Here is an 18,183-nt window from a genome sequence, read left to right on the forward strand (position 1 = left end):
CATTCTCAGTTGATAAATCTCCAAACTAGTTTTAAATTTAAATGGACAACAATAGCGTTGAGGTATTTAGCGACACTAATCCCCTCCCCCAGTATATCTCAAGTATTTAAGTTAAACTTTCCACCTCTGTTAAGACACAAGGGAACTACTTAAGAAATGGCACATGGGAATGCATTCCTGGTTTGGGAGGTGCAACATCCTTAAGATGTGCATCCTTCCAAAATTCCTTTATCTTCTTCAGGCATTACCAATATACAGCCCCTCTAAATATTTTGATCAAGTGACAGCAATGTTTTCTGCGTTCATCTGGGCCCATACAGGACCGAGATTGTACAGACAGCAACTTTCACTCCCAAATGGTGGACTGGGAGCACCCGACATACAGAAATATCATCAAGCAATTCATTTAACTAGGCTCTTTGACTGGAATTGCCACCAAATAACTAAACTATGGCCAAAACTGGAACAAGCTCAGAGTAAGATTCTACTTACTAGAGCACCTTGGTGTAATTCATCAATGTTAAACAACATAAAGAACCATCCAATAGTGGGGTTGACAGTGCGGATATGTTCAAAACTTTTCACTAAATATTCTCTTACACCAATTTACTCTTCTTTGTATTGATTTTGGGGAATCCTGCATTCCTTCCAGGAGTTCGGGACCCAGTTTTCTACTCATTAAGGCAAAATGGTGGCTTTCAGGTATCACATTTTATGGCTAATAATAAGTGGCCAGCGATATCAGAACTAATGGATACAACAGGTCTTTTTAAATTGGACCATTGGAGAGCCCTACAATTAACTAATTTTTTTCCACTCGTTACCTCCGCTGAACAGTTTTAGTCAGAATCTTACTAGGTATGAGACATATTGCACAGAGGAGGGTTCCTTACCTCATATGCTATCAGTTACCTATCAGTTACTAAACATGCCAGGGGAGGATTATCAGCTCCCATGCCTTAGCGCATGGGAGACAGATTTCGGATATAAGTTTACAGCTCGTCAACAGCAAAACATTCTTAGCCTTACGCAGGGATCTTCTATGTGCACTAAGATACAAGAGACAAACTACAAAATCCTCACTAGATGGTATCAGACCCCAGTAAAACTGCAAAAGATATATTCCTCTCTATCGGATCGATGTTGGAGATGCCAGGAAGATAGAGGAACAATTCTTCATGTCTTCTGGCTATGCCCAAAATTAGAAGATTATTGGAAGACGGTCCAACAAATAATTAAAAAATTTACCGAAAGTAGACTTTCTTCTTGCTTTTTCTTGCTTCATGTATCTAATATCCCTAATAAAACTTATAATAAGTCAGTCCTTTGCCATCTTCTTGACGCAGCAAAGGCATGCATTCCCCTAGGCTGGAAATCTACCAAAGCGCCAACGGTAGGCATGTGGTTTAAAAAGGTGGAGGAAATGAAGAAAATGGAAGATTTAATTCTTACTAAACATCACCAAAAAAGAAAGCTATAATAAGACATGGACTTCTTGGAACAGGTATATTTTTTCGGATGAGGGACGAGCCCTGTTTGAAAGGGATATGGTAAACTAAATTATGGTAAAATTATTGAACTAATTAGTAAAACGTCCGGGACTTAAATAGATACTTCGAGATTGAGTAATAACAAGAGGAGGGCCCGTTCACCCCCTCCACTGCCCTTGTATTTTCCCTTTCCCATGGCCTTAACTATAGGGTTAAGATTTTTAATTATTTTATTTTTTTGGACCTATTTTCTAAATTGTCCAGTTTTTGGATGATATATTGATTGGTCTTGTCCTGAGCTTGTTCCATGGCCTGTGCCTGGTATAGCTCCTCTTCCACACTAGACAAGGGGTGCTCTAAATAGTTCAGTCTGGACTTGATTTTCTTCATCCCTGCATTTACTGCTTTCTCCACAGAAGCAGCTATCATAGGATAGGAGAGCTGCCACAACCTGTGCTATGCACTCCGTGCTGTTGTACCCAGTGTGCTTTGGGAAGGTGGCATGTGGGGAGAAGGCCTGTGGAGAGCAGGCTTGTGCAGAGGAGACATGCAGAGATTGGGGATGTGCAGAGGAGGCATGTGACGAGGAGTGAGAGGCAGAGCAGCCGCTTACCTCCATTTTCACTGTCTGTGTGTCAGCAGGAGGCTCTGTGTAGGCTGAGACCGGGGCCTCGATCTGCGACTGGGCCGGTGGTGCCGTCTGGGCCGTTTGTGTGCAGGAACCCGTTTTCTCCATGGTCCATGGATAGGCGGATGTCACCTAGAGGGGGCTGTGGGTGGTTGGGGCTGGTTTTTAATGCCGATTTGGGTCGTGCTGCAGGAGCTGAGGAGAGGAGCAGCTACTCCATGCGGCACCAGAAACCGGAAGTTATATTTTCAGGAGTTTAATGGTAGTGACAGTTCACAGATGACAGATAAATCCAGCGTATTTTGGGGACGATGCCTCCCCTTCATTTAGGCTGCAGTTGTGAACAGGCTTAAACTAGGCTTAAACTAGTGGTGTAATGCAATTTTGCATTAAACCACCAGAGGTTTTCTTGAGAGTTTATTTTCTTCTTCTTCCTGCACTCCTGTAAAGTTGGAAAAACTTTATTGAACATAGAAAGACAACAATAATTATAACGAATGAATCTCTTCTGTCAATTCTTCTCCCAGAACTGATATTCTTAAACTTCAAGATTTTGTTTTCATCTGGAAGGTCTAGAAATATTACATTTCTTTCTTTTGGTGACTTACAAGTCAGATTCTAAAAAGGAATGCAGTATCATCATTGAGAATTTTAATAAATGCGAAATATACCTTCATTTATTTATTCATTTTACATACCAAAATTCTAATATTTTATTATGACATACAAAATATATTTGAATAATAACATTTCTAATTACCTTACTTTGCTCTATTTGTCTTAAACTGACCAATACCCCTTCATTTATTATTCTGTGTATTTAAACTATAACTATAACAGGACGCAATTTCTCTTTTTTTGTCATGATATAAAACCTTGTTTTCACAAACCAAAGAAAAGGTTTTAAATCAACCCTAGACGACCGAAGCAAAACTATATATTGAGTCACTTTGCTGCTTTAATATTTCAGAGTAATGCGTGCTGTACTGTACTTCTAGCATTTTCCAATTCAGCATTTTCTGTAGAATTTTTGCTGAATAGCATAACCATTCTTTGGGTAATACATACCTGTTGGAAAATTCTTAATAGCATTAACAAATCCTGGCTCAAAGCATCTCTCAGCACTTGCTCTAACAATACAATTTAAAGGCTTTCTGAATACATTTAACTGTGAATATTCTGGTATCACATCTACCTGTATGGGTTTAGATTGTAAAGTTTTAATAAATGGGCAATATTCTTCATGTAATTCTCCTGAATGAATTTTCTTTAAAACAATTTTTAATGACAGATAAGGTGTCTGTAATATGATCCTACTAGATCTCACAATCTTTTCTGTTACTTTGACTGCAAAATAAACACTTAACAATTGCTTCATATTTGTGTCAAAAGTCTTTTCCAAATTTGTCAAACCTCTGGAGAAAAAAAAACTATTATTTCCGGTTCACCATCTTTTACCTGAGACAAAATCACTCATTTGAAATTCTCAGATATCTTAGTAGACATTAGAACAGGTGTAGACATTCCATTTTCAATTGTATGCAATGAGGCAGCATTCTGCAAATCTTTTTTCAACATTTCAAAGGCATTTGTCTGGGTTTGAGTCCATTGATCAAACACAACATCTTTTTGTTTCCAGAAATCCATTAATGATTTAACTTTATCATCATATTCCTATAAAATTTACTTCACTCAAAAATGTATATAATGCCTTGTAAGATGTTGGAATTGGAATAGCAGAAATGTTTCTAACTTTTTCCTGTGATAACTGTCTCTGTCCCTGAATAATTTGCATATGAAGAAAATTAACTTTATTTTTCATTAACTGAACTGACTCTGTATTCAATTTCAACCCTGCTGTTTGTAACAAAGTAAATAACTCCATCAACAGAGTGACATGTTCCTCTGTATTTTGTGTAGACCGTAAAATTTTGTCCACATGCTCGAAAATACGTTTTGGTTTAGAAAAATTTTGATAAAACCTTCTCCAAGCACTCATGTACTAAGCCGTCACTGATATCCAATCCTGGAATTATTCTAGTGAATGCATAAGTTTCTTTATCAAAGCTGAAAGCAAGTATTTAATGACAGCTTTTTGTCAATGGTACTGAAAAATGCCTATTGGCTATTTCCAGTACTGAAAATACTTTGGCCTTGGCATCCATTTGTGACATTAAATTTAAATTAGGAACAATAAGTTTATTATTTGTAATGCATTTATTCAGTGATCTTACATCAACTGATAAAATATACAAATCATCAGCATTCTTGATAGGCCGAATACAATTATTTACCATTGATTGTGCCTTCTTTAATATTCCTTGCTGTAAAAATGATTGTTCAAATTCTCAAAAACAGGACCTATTGATTCTTGCGACAGCTTATTTTGAATTTGGGGCTTTGGTTCTCTTCCCTCAATTTTTATCTCAATATCTTTAAACAAACCTGTATCCATTTTGGTCTGACTCCAAAGACTTTTATGTTCTCTAACCGATTGTTCCAATTCAAGATTGGTTCCTGTGTGTGGCCAATTAAAATCTGCAGACATGTCAGCGACTGCTGTACAAACATTACTGTACATATTAACATAGATTTGGGCCTAGATGAATCTTTCCATATAGTAGAATTACTTAAATCAATAATCCAATCGAATTTACTAATCACATCCTTGCCTGATTGTTCCAATTCAAGATTGGTTCCTGTGTGTGGCCAATTAAAATCTGCAGACATGTCAGCGACTGCTGTACAAACATTACTGTACATATTAACATAGATTTGGGCCTAGATGAATCTTTCCATATAGTAGAATTACTTAAATCAATAATCCAATCAAATTTACTAATCACATCCTTGCCTGATTGTTCCAATTCAAGATTGGTTCCTGTGTGTGGCCAATTAAAATCTGCAGCCATGTCAGCGACTGCTGTACAAATACTTCCAACATTACTGTACATATTAACATAGATTTGGGCCTAGATGAATCTTTCCATATAGTAGAATTACTTAAATCAATAATCCAATCGAATTTACTAATCACATCCTTGCCTAAAATATTCTCTGTATTTTGGCAACACCATATGTCTATATTCGTTTTCAAAATTCTGGGAATCTCGAAATTCCCATCAGAAACTTTAACTGCAACTGTATTTTCTTTTCCATTGAAATCAATTAAAATGACATTTTGGAGAATCAATATTCATAGAAATTTGTGTTTAGTTAAACTGAGTTCAGATCCTAAATCTATTAACCATTTAGTATTCTTACCATTTAATAAACCATGCAACCATGGCCTTCCACTTTCATCTATTAAAAGTGAAGTCACATATTTTAACGTTGGAGGTGACTCAGAACCTTTTTCCCTAAATCCTGATGGTGATGGAAGTAATCCATCCCTCTCATTTTCATCATTGTTTGTCATATTGATTGAACTGTCATTAACAGTCAATGTACTGATCTGTTTGACTTCTGAGGCATAAGACAAATCAATCAAACTATTGTTTGAAGAAGAAAGAATAAATTGCTCAGAAATATGTTCTGTATTTTCTACTTTCAAAGATTTCCTTTGTGTACTATGTATGGGAATAACATTTCCTGTCTGCTCTGAAACTTTAGCTCCGCCTGTGACGTGTATCTCATCATCTCTGGTTACACGTGGCAACTCTTTTGAATGCCATTTTCTCTTTGTTTGTCTGAACTGAGTCTACATGCTGCAGCTTTATTCAATATTTTTGTTTTAAGCAAAACTTCATGTTCCTGGTAATATTTTTCTATGGACCGCTTAACTGGTACCAAAGATAATTTGGGTTTAACCACTTGCTTACTGGGCACTTAAACCCCCCTCAGTCCCAGACCAATTTTCAGCTTTCAGCGCTGATGCACTTTGAATGACAATTGCGCGGGCATACAACACTGTACCCAAATGAAATTTTTATCATTTTTTTCCCACAAATAGAGCTTTCTTTTAGTGGTATTTAATTACAGCTGGGAGTTTTATTTTTTGCTAAACAAACAAAAAAAGATGCAAAAAATAAATAAATCATGTTTAATAGTTTGTTATAAAATTTTGCAAACAGGTCATTTTTCTCCTTCATTGAAGTGCGCTGATGAGGCAGCACTGATAGGCTGCACTGGTGGGCACTGATAGGCTGCATTGGTGGGCACTGATAGGCTGCATTGGTGGGCACTGATAGGCTGCACTGGTGGGCACTGATAGGCATAGTTAAGGCGGCACTAATAGGCACAGAAAAGGCGGCATCGATGGGCACAGATAAGGCGGCACTGATGGGCAAAGATGGGCACAGATAAGATGGCACGGATGGGTGGCACAGATGGGTGGCACTAAGGGGCACTGATAGGTACCACTGATAGATGGGACTGATGGGCACTGATAGGTGGCACTGATAGGTGGCTCTGATAGGTGGCACTGCTGGGCACTGATGGGCACGGATACGTGGCACTGGGGTGCAGCACCTTTGTTGAGGCAGATTATGGGCACTGCTGGGTGGCACTGTGGGCACTGCTGGGTGGCACTGCTGGGTGGCACTGTGGGCACTGCTGGGTGGCACTATGGGCACTGCTGGGTGGCACTGACGGGGGGCACTTATTTTTTTATCATCTTTATTGATCTTTATTGATGAGGGGGCAGGTGGGCACTGGCAGGGGGCAGGTGGGCACTGGCAGGGCTGGCCGTGATCGGGACCGGTGATCGGCTTTTTTTTTCTCCTCGCGCTGACAGCTGACAGGAATAATAGCCGATTGCCGGCTCCGTTATATCACATGATCAGCTGTCATTGGATCGACCCCTTGCTCTAAACGGTGATCAGGCGAGTCTCATAGACTCACCGATCACAGAGCGCGCCGTGCGCGCTCCCGAGGGGGGCGCGCAGGCCGCTCATGCACGGGACTCAATAGACGTAGTCCCGGAAAAGGAGATCCGTGCTGTAGCCGTCATTCGGCTATAGCGCGGGTCCCAAGTGGTTAAACAAACCTTTCCGTTCTTGGTCATCAACCTTGATATCTTGTACAAAAGACTTCTGCATAGAATCTGCATTAACATTCATAGAGTCTGCATTAAGATTAATCTCAAAATTCTTGCTTGACTCTGTTTTAAACTTTACATTATTCTGTAACTCAGACAACTTATTATCCTTTATTTGAATTGCACTCTGCAAATCATCTATCCGCTCAGACAAACATACCTGAGTCTCTGTTTTCCCTTTTGTCTTTTGAGGAACTCCTGATATCATTGTATCATAAACTTTAATCAACTTAATCAAATTCCTAACCTGTTTGTTGAATTTCTTAAAAGTAAATTTTGACTTTTGTATTTTGATATATTAGCTTGTAAGAATTCATTGAACATGTAACACACATATTAATGTAAAATATTCTCGCGCCACAATAAGTAGCCTAAAGCAGAATAGAGACTATGGTTGCAGCAAAAACACCGGCAGGGGTGCTAACCCTCCCCTAAATGTGTATAATACTAAATTGATAGGTGGTGTTGCGCTCCAAATAAATAATCAAAATAAATATATATATGAATAAACAAATAAGTTGAATAAAAATGACTAGGTGCCAAGATATAAAAATAAATAAACTAATTAAAATACCTAAGTGCTAGTAAGTACATATATGCACTAACTATACTAAACAGTAGTGTATATATACACACAATTAATTAATTAAATCAAAAGAATGCCCCTACTGGGTGCTCACTCTAAATTACAGCCATATGTGAGATGTACATAGAACTGCTTTTCCCAAGAAATGTATTTGAAGCTTCAAACAGACTTTTACATAAATATATGTAAATATATATATATATATTTTACTTTATCCATATCTAGAATATATGATTACATACATAAGCAAGTCAATTATATTCTAACAACCGATTTCGCCCCTTACCACATTATCAGCTGTCAGCCAATGACAGCTGACCACGTGATGTAAACAAAAGATCGGTAATCGGCTTCTGTCAAAGGGATATCAGTCCTGAACAGGGAGAGCCGATAACTCATCTGTGCCCACCAGTTTCATCTGCCAGTGCCCACCAGTGCCCCCTACCAATAATTTTTTTCTCAGATGATCCCTGTTCTGCCAGCTGGAGAACCTGTCATAGTCGGAGGTAGAGGGGAAGCTGGTGCCACTAAGGGACCATCTGCCTTATTACCAGGGACCACAGTGAGTAGCTGAAGCAAGTACCAGAGCAGAATTCTCACCAACAGCGATGGTGAAGAATTGGGAAACTTCAGCAGGTGTCAAGCCAGGGGCCCAGCCAGCAGAGGTGGTGCTTACAGAAAAGCCTTGTGTGTCAAGCCAGGGACCAAGCAGGCCAGTGGGGTGAAACTTGATAAATATCTGGAATGCCAAGCTAGGGACCCAGCAGGGGCCGATGCTTGAGAAAGATACTACAGTGAAGATTGGAAGAGCTCAAGGGATTCAGTGGCAGTGAATTATCTAGTCTAGTGAGAGAGAGACTGGGAGCTCAGTGGGTTGAAGAACTACAAGAAGTGATTGTAGTGGAAGTGACGGAACTGTTAAACCTTGTGTTAGAAACTGTTAAAGACTGTTGCCATAGGAGACAGCATTCCCACACATGCATATCTGGCGTCTTACTGGATGCCTTTACCTGCATGGCTGTCTTCCTATAGAAGTCTCAGAGTCTGCCAGTTAACATTGCAACTACCAAAGGGTGTCCAGGCCTTAACACTCTATCCCAAAGTTCTGTTTAAGATAAATAAAATAAAAAGAAGTGTCTGGCACCCAGGCATCTAGCTTGCCTTACAACCCACTCTACATGGAAGGATATCAGCAGTTCTTGGCTCTAAAGGTTCTCATTAGACTAGAGGAGGCCTGGAACCTTGCTACACATGGACCATTGTGATGGAAAGATTTTGTGAGGGGTTATGGGGATCCTGTACCATTGAATCTGGATCAGGGTTACTAGACACCAGGCCAACATAATTCATACAGACAGCCCTCTGGAGCCTTCCCCTGGTATCTGGAAAATTGGAGAACATTCTGGAACTAGTGGGTGGAGGTGAGAATGGGCTGTTCTGCATATTTATGGGTCCTTAACCAATCCCGTTGGAGGGATTGAAGCCAGATAGGTAATGGAGAAAGCAAGGTGAGACAGTGAGCAGATCAGCACAATGCAGGGGTAGACAAGGGGAGAGACTGCCAGCTGAACAGGGCTCTCTTGAAGACAGAACCAAGTCTTCATCAAGTCTTCATCAAAGCTTGCCCTGGGGAATCTCCATATATATTTCAGTCAGAAGGACTGGGAAGAGGAAAGTAGCCAGGTGCGGCTGTTGGCAGCCAGGCAGGCTGGCAATTTCTGCAAGTAGTGGAACCAGGATCAGTGGCAACAGGGAACCAAAAAGTGATGTGATATACTGCTCACTCCTTATGTGTTGCTTTGCGAAGGGACCGAGAGTTCCTGCCTGTAATGAGCTGTTGTTGAACTGACGATAGAATGGTGAAGGAGGCATTCGATTGGCAGCCATCCTCGAGAACCGAGCTTTTTTTTTTTGTTCTTGGGTTCCGACGGTGCGTGGGTGTCGTGATTGACAATAGATACATAAATAGAATACATTTGTAAAGCATTTGTCAAAAACCGCCTCTGGGTTTTTCTTACTTTTTGACACTTTTTTGGTGAATGGGTATGGGTACAACCAAACTCATTCAAATAGGGGGGCTGGTATCTGGGGGTCCCCCTTGTGGAAGGGGGCTTCCAGATTTGCATAAGCCCACCGCTCACAGACCCCCACAACCACCGGCCATGGTTTTGGAGATTAAGCCCTTGTCCCCATCAACATGGGGACAAGGTGCTTTGGGGTGGGTGGGCAAAGCACTCACCCCCCATGTTGAGGGCATGTGGCCTGGTATGGTTTGGGGGGCGCTCGCTTGTCCCCTCCCCCATTCTTTGCCTGCTGGGCTACATGCTTGGATAAGGGTCTGGTATGGATTTTGGGGCACATTTTGACATGGGGTTCCCCTTAAAATCCATACCAGACCCAAAGGGCTTGGTATGCATGGGGGGACCCCACGCTGTTTTTTTTTTCATACTTTTTCATTGTCGGCTTTTTTTTACAATCAGCTGTTAGCGGGGAGCCCGCTGACAGCTGATGAGTCATCTCCTGTTAAGGATGTGGCGACTAGCTTGCCCACCCGTTGCTTGGCAACCAGCTACTTGTCAAAAAATTGCCTGGGGCCACTGATCCTGAAATTGTTTCTTATTAAATACCTCATGTGATGCGGCCAGCAAAACCCTTGGGGTAATTATCGCATGCTTTTTTGGTAAATACCGCTTAATTGTTTTTTTATTCTGTGAATTGGACTTCGTTTACTGCATGCGATAATTTATGCAAATGAGAAACATGATAACCTCATTGCATGCATAAAGGTTAGTGAATTGACCCCAATGTCATTAAAAATATAAAATATAAATATAAAATGATTTAGTTATGCAAATTAGCCATAGTGTTATGGTTAAATTATTTGACACATGCTGACAAGACTAACATATTCTTTTGGGCATCCAGTACATTAACAGGTATAAACTTTAATGAAGATGAACTACAAAGTAACAATGAACTTACCTAGACTTCATTATCATTTGTATATATATATATATAAATATATATATATATATATATATATATATATATATCTGCTGTTGCATTTAAAATGTATATATACTCACAACTTTTATATTAGCTTTTTGCTAAAATGGAAAAAGGCACATGCTTTTTTCCTTTCTGTAATGGTTCTGCTTGTTTCAAAACAAACTGACAGAGGTTCTAGCATACTCCCATTTAACTTAACCTCTTGACCTATCTGCCGGTGCTTCCTAGCCCTTTAAAAGGTTTGTGATGCTGGGAGGTGGGGCGGGGCTTAGGATAAGGTGACCAGATTTTTTTCAATGAAATCCGGGGACATATTTTTTTTTTTTATTGGCAAATGGTGAACTATTTCATAAGCATATTTTCCTAAAATTATATAGGCAGTGTATGTGGTATGTGTTTATGGAATGATTGTATGATATATACGTTAGTTCTCACATTTTCGTCCATGCGATAAAAAAAAAGAGACGTCTTAGAATATGACAACCAAATGTTATGAAGATAAGATAGAGAAAAAACAGTGCAGAGTTCAGGAGTGTGATACATAAAGAATGTAGGGCTGAGGAGTGCACTGTATAAAGAATGCATGGCTAAGGAGTACGCTACATAAAGAATGCACAGATTAGCTGTGCCCATCTATGCAGCCTGACCAGTGCCCATCTATGCAGCCTAGCCATTGCCCATCTATGCAGCCTGATTAGTGCCCATCTATGCAGCCTGATCAGTGCCCATTAATGCAGCCTCATCAGTGCCCATGTATGCAGCTTGACCAGTGCCCAGCAATGCAGCCTGACCAGTGCCCAGCAATGCAGCCTGATCAGTGCTCATAAATGCAGCCTGACCAATGCCCATCTATGCAGTCTCAACGGTGTCCATCAATGCAGCCTCACCAGTGCCCATCAATTCAGCCTGACCAGTGTCCATCTATGCAGCCTGACTAGTGCCCATTAATGCAACCTGACCATTGTACATCTATGCAACCTCACCAGTGCCCATCTATGCAGCTTGACCACTGCCCATTATTGCAACCTGACTAGTGCCCATCAATGCAGCTTGACCATTGCCCATATATGCAACCTCACTAGTGCCCATCTATGCAGCCTCACTAGTGCCCATCTATGCAGCCTCACCATTGCCCATCTATGCAGCCTCCCCAGTGCCCATCTATGCAGCTTGACCAATGACCATTAATGCAGCCTGATAAGTGCTCATCTATGCAACCTGACCAGTGCCTATCAATTCAGCCTGACCAGTGCCCATCAATGCAGCCTGATCAGTGCTCATCTATGCAACCTCACGAATGGCTTTCAATGCAGCCTGACCAGTGCCCATCAATGCAGTCTGACCAGTGCCCATCTATGCAACCTGATCAGTGCCCATCAATGCAGCCTGACCAATGCCCATCTATGCAACCTGACCAGTGCCCAGAAATGCAGCCTGACCAGTGACAAGAAATGCAGCCTCACCATTGCCCATCAATGCAGCCTGACCAGTGCCCATTTATGTACTCTGACCAGTACCCATCTATGAAGCCTGACCAGTGCCCAGCAAGGTAGCCTCACCAGTGCCCAGCAAGGTAGCTATACCAGTGCCTATCTATGCAGCCTCACCAGTGCCCATCAATACAGCCTCACCAGTGCCCATCTAATGCAGCCTCACCAGTGCTCATCTATACAGCCTCACAATTGCCAATCTATGCAGCCTCACCAGTGCAGAGGATCAGTGAGAAGAAAGAAAGAGGAGAGCCAGTCAGATCATCACACAGCTCAGCGACACCCACTGTGACAGCTTTAATTTGAATTGCCAGATGCCCGCCATCATACAAGTCCCACATTCTGGATTGGCTCCTACCTATGATAGACAGCACATGTCTCAACATTGGACAAATTTGCTGTCTATCCAAGGAGTCAAACCAAGAGATGGGACTTGTGGGACAGCAGGCACCCGGCGATTCAAATTAAAGCTGTCGCCAGCCTGACACCCCCACAAGTGTGTAGAATCAGGGCAGACCGCCCCCTGTTGGTATGCCACTGGCTTCAGCACCCTTTTCTGCCTCACTACCCACCCAGGTTTGGCCCTGCACCTAGCTCTGCCCCTGCAATCTGGGGACAAAACCAGGGACAGACTAGCTCTGGGTACACTGTCCTCAGTCTGAGGGAAGGAGGGAGGAGAGAGAAAGGGGGGCAGAGGTGAAGGAGGGGAGGAAGAGGGGAAGGAGGGGGAAGAGGGGAGGGGGGGAGAGTGGGGCGAGGGGAAAGATGGGGTAGGGTGAAGAAGGGGGGCAGAGGGGAAGGAGAGGGGGGAAGAGGGGAAGGAGGGGGAAGAGGGGAAGGAGGAGGGAGAGGGGAAGGGTGGGGGAGGGGAAGGAGAGGGGGGTGATGTAGGGCAGAGGGAAGTGAGAGAGACCCCAGCCCCTGCAGTCCCTCCTGTGCCCCATGTCCCAGTCTGCAGTTGCTGTCTGTGGGAAGCTGGTGTGTGTGAGACAGAGTACAGTACCTTCCATGCAGTGGAACCCGTTCTAAAAGCTGGGTCACAGAAGGTCATGTCCGAGCTGCTCCATCCAGAGGACCTGTTTGGTGCTGGCCCTGGCTGCCTGCACTTCCTCTCCGCCCGTCCTTCAGTCAGCCTGTCCACTCATCCTCTGGTAAGCCTGTCCATGGGTCCTGGCAGGTCTTCGGAGCTCTTTTCCCTCCAGGCTAATTGTTACACTGGACACACTCTCGCTGCTCTTCGTCCCTGCCACCTCCTGGAGCTGGGAACTGTCCTGCTCCCCGCTCCCTGCACCTGCTGTCACCTGACTCCATGTTTGACCAGGGCAGCACCTGATTGGTCAGTCTGCTTCTGGGACACAGAGCCAGTGCCAGTCATGGTGGGGGGAGGTGGAATCACAGAGAAGTGTGGGGGAAAAAGCTGCGCTGGTGCCCGCGCCCCTGCCAGGAATTTCAATGGAGCCAAGTGCTGGAACGTTCGGCACTTGGCTCCTTGCCGGGACACTGGGACTTAAATCAAAATCCGGGATGGTCCCGAAAAATCTGGGGCAGTTGGGAGGTATGTTTTAGGCTTGTTCGCAGGTGCTGTACAGTGTTCCAGGAAATAAACAGGAAAATAACCACAAAACAAAAGCATAGCCGTATCTGGGGAATAACTACACACGCTTTCACATACACAGCTTTGTTTTTGCCAAACTTGCAGCTCTTCCAGACAGGACTTGTTTGACCCACAGGCTGAGAGCACTGGCTGCAGGTTCCAGGTGAGATTAAATTACCAGTGAGGAGAGGCAGGGCTGGGCTGGGAGTAAAAACTCTTCATGACCAACAGATCACTTAAAGGGGTTGTAAAGTCAGACTGTTTTTTATCTTAATGCATTCTATGCATTAAGATAAAAAGCCTTCTGTGTACAGCAGCCCTCTCAGCCCCCCTTCCCCCAATGCTTACCCGATTACCCTGTTGATCCAGCAATGTCCACGACTGCCTAGGCCATCCGGGACTCGACTCCTCGTTGGCTAAGACACAGCAGTGGTGCCATTGGCTTCTGCTTCTGTCAATCAAAGTCAGTTATACAATGAGAAGAAAGAGGGAGCAGGGCCGAACAGCAACTCCATGTTTGAGTGGACACTCGGAGCTGTGGCTTGCCTCAGGTGCCCCCCATAGCAAGCTATTTGCTGTAGGGGCATTCAAAGGAAGGAAGGGGCAAGGAGAGCTGAAGAGGGGCCCTAGAAGAGGTGAATATGGGCTGTCCTGTGTAAAACCACTGCAACAGAGCAGGTAAGTATAACATGTTTGTTATTTTTATTTTTAAAAAATAAGTCTTTACAATCACTTTACAGCGGACCTTCAGTCATTTTTTCAACTTTTAATCTGTTAAATCTTCTTCTCTTGTTACACATAGTTACATGGTAGGTGAGGTTGAAAAAAGACACAAGTCCATCAGGTCCACAGAGTGTGTGATTATATACTGTAATGAGAAGACATCATGCCTCCACTGCGACCATCTGGCATTCTTCTGTTGTCAAATCCATTCCCTTGTGGATTTGGACCATGCCATTCCTTTCTTAGCCCTGTATTATCCCTACCTGGGGCCATGTGTCTGCCCTCATTTTAATGTTGTCCACTACCACGATCCACTGCCATGACTGGCTGGTCACCATCTCTCCCATTGTAGCCAGATTTTCCTCCACGACTGCCATGGCCACCTCTAGAAGAATGGCCAGGGCCATCTCTACCCAGCCTTGTATCCCGCTTATTTGGAGGCATTCCTCCTTCTTTCCAGCTAGCTGAGCATGGTGGGTTTTCTGGAGGGTCTCTCTGGTGGTGGCCATGCTGCATATATAGATTACTCATTCTGTCTTGTTCATGGCTTTGGCCTTCAGGTCCGTTTCCACCTGCTCTTTTTTTCATACCCACTGGTTTCACCCCGATCTCTCTTGTCTGTGTCTTGTGGTTAATTTCGAGTTTGCACTGTATCATTTCATCTTGAATCACCAAGTTCTTGTTAAAACCCTTTTTGCCTTCTGGTGGTACAAATTTCTCATGTCTGTCAAAAGATGATGCAGATGAAGATTCTAGATACCGACCACGCTTTCCGTGGTCAAAGTCATTGAACCTATTCTGCTGACGGTTGTAGTCAGATCCTTGGCTGAATCGAGAATCTGTATCCATTGCCATCTTCTTGTTCTCATTCCAAAAAGGATCATCTCTCCTCTGATCAACATCACAAGGTTGTTTCAAAGCATTTCTCTTCTCCTGCTCAAAGCGAAGCTGCTCTTGTTGTTGCCTCAGTTCCTCCCTTTCACGTGCAATGTGCATACTGTAGGTTCTTTTCGCCTTTCCTGCTCAATTTGAATATGCTCTCTTTCTAGACGCTCTTGCTCTATTCATTCACGTTCCAACTTCTATCTTTCTATTTCTATTTCAGGCTCCCTTTGTAGGTTGTCAAGATATCATGCTCTTGCATTATTCTTTCACGCTCTCTTTCCTGCTGCTCCCTATCTGCCATGTCCCTGCATCTTCAAGCAGCTCTGTGGTATCTCTGCAATCGTTGCAGGCGTTCAACATTTTCTCTGAGCCTTTGTGCCATAATTTTTTAAAATGTCAAGATGTCTTTTTTTGTCTCTGAAGTTCATCTTATTCTGAAACAAATGCTGGAACGATCAGACTCAGGTAAGAAAAAAAAGGAGGGGGGGTGTCTGGGGATGTGCTGCAGCACAAAGGCTTTTTTACCTTAATTAAAAGAATGCCTTTAAGCCATTGTAGTGCAATTTCATTTTTGTGCCAAGATTATATCCAAAGACAATGTCCCTAAGCAGTCATCCCATGGATTCAAACAATATTGTGTTTAAACTCAACCTTTTCCAGAGCATCAATTTGATTGACCTATGAACACCATGAAATATGATTATTGTCCCAATTCAGACTTTGCTAAAACAGAAAACTGAGTTTGATTTATGAATTGTTTGTCTAAATTTCTTGTTATCCACAGCAGCTAATCAGAATCTTAGTTTAATGTGCAGATCCGGACGGAGAGAACTAAAGGAATAACAGTTGGGAAGTGATTGGTTGGTTTGGACACCAAGAATTTTCTATAGTAATACATAATTATTACATTAGTCCCATAATTATTGTTGCAGTCATCAGTTTCAGCAATGTATTAAGTTTAGGAATGCTTAGTCACGTTTATTTTTTTAACAACAGGTAGCAAAACCAATAGTGACACCTATAGATTATAATATTATATATATATATATATATATATATATATATATATATATATATATATATATATATATATATATTACAAAATCTCACAAAAGTGAATACACCCCTCACATTTTTGTAAATATTTTCCAGCACTGCCTTAACCCTCTTGGGCATGGAGTCCACCAGAGTTTCACACATTGCCACTGGAGTCCTCTTCCACTCCTCCATGACAACATCATGGAGCTGGTGGATGTTAGAGACCTTGTGCTCATTACCTTCTGTTTGAGGATTCCCCACAGTTGCTCAGTAGGGTTTAGGTCTGGAGACATGCTCGGCCAGTCTATCACCTTTACCCTCAGTTTTAGCAAGGCAGTGGTTGTCTTGGAGGTGTGTTTGGGGTCATTATCATGTTGGAATATTTCCCTGCGGCCCAGCCTCCGAAGGGAGGGGATCATGCTCTGCTTCAGTATGTCACAGTACATGTTGGCATTCATGGTTCCCTCAATGAACTGTAACTCCCCAGTGCTGGCAGCACTCATGCAGCCCCAGACCATGACCATCACCATTGTAAGCAAGACACACTTATCTTTGTACTCACCTGGTTTCCACCACACACACTTGACTCCATCTGAACCAAATAAGTTTATCTTTGTCTCATCACACCACAGGACATGGTTCCAGTAATCAATGCCCTTAGTCTGCTTGTCTTCAGCAAACTGTCTGTGGGCTTTCTTTTGCATCATATTTAGAAGATGCTTCCTTCTGGGACAGCAGCCATGCAGACCAATTTGATTCAGTGTGCAGAGTATGGTCTGAGCACTGACAGGCTGACACCCCATCCCTTCAACCTCTGCAGCAATGCTGGCAGCACTCATATGTCTATTTCCCAAAGACAACCTCTGGATATGACGATGAGCACGTGCACTCAACTTCTTTAGTCGACCATGGCGAGGCCTGTTCTGAGTCTTGTTAAACCACTGTATGGTCTTGGCCACTGTGCTGCTAAAAAAATATATATAATTTTTTGGGCTTCTGAGTGATTTTCTAGCAGAAAATACTGGATTTTTACTTGTAAGCAACAAGTGTCAGAAAAGATTTAGTCTTTAAATGGTTGAACTGAGAACTTCTACACACGGAGTTCAGCCCATTGAAGAAGAAACATTGTATCACTTTGATCTCTTCTTGGCAGCCTGCCCAGAGACGGAAAGTCCTTCACTGATGTCTTCAGGCAATGTACATTGACTTCTATTACAGAAGTCTTTTGCAAGTAATAATAAATCCGGAATTCCTAAACAAAAGTTCGTATTCCGTACAGAATTTGGACGCACGGCAATTCGTATTTCGGATCCTCCCGAACGTACGAATTTTTGAAAATTCGTACGAATTTGCGATTCGTACGAAACGAATCGCACATGTCTATATACAGTGCCTTGAAAAGGTATTATACCTCTTGAAATTTTCCAAATTTTGTCATGTTACAACCAAAAACGTAAATGTATTTTATTGGGATATTATGTGATAGACCAACACAAAGTGACACATAATTGTGAAGTGGAAGGAAAATTATAAATGGTTTTTAACATTTTTTACAATTAAATATCTGAAATGTGGGACATGCATTTGTATTCAACCCCCTTTACTATGATACCCCTAACTAAAATCTAGTGGAACCAATTGCCTTCAGAAGTCACCTAATTAGTAAATAGAGTCCACCTGTGTGTAATTTAATCTCAGTATA

At 42.3% G+C, this 18,183-nt stretch overlaps 1 protein-coding gene across 1 annotated transcript in view; it reads right to left on the reverse strand.

Moving 5' to 3' along the window:
- Positions 1-18,183, reverse strand: part of LOC143987581 (uncharacterized) — a 144,520-nt gene that overhangs the window by 75,829 nt on the left and 50,508 nt on the right. The window contains exons 17-19 of the mRNA XM_077486425.1: positions 14,864-15,577; positions 7,106-7,354; positions 3,187-3,248 (exon numbers count right to left, since the gene is read on the reverse strand). Coding sequence (XP_077342551.1) covers positions 3,187-3,248; positions 7,106-7,354; positions 14,864-15,577 — 1,025 coding nt within the window. The remainder of the gene's footprint in view (positions 1-3,186; positions 3,249-7,105; positions 7,355-14,863; positions 15,578-18,183) is intronic.

The sequence above is a fragment of the Lithobates pipiens genome, unplaced genomic scaffold (genome assembly GCF_037356315.1).
Source record: "Lithobates pipiens isolate NorthernLeopardFrog02 unplaced genomic scaffold, aLitPip1_a1.2 Scaffold_1, whole genome shotgun sequence".
In the NCBI taxonomy this organism is placed as follows: Eukaryota; Metazoa; Chordata; class Amphibia; order Anura; family Ranidae; genus Lithobates; species Lithobates pipiens.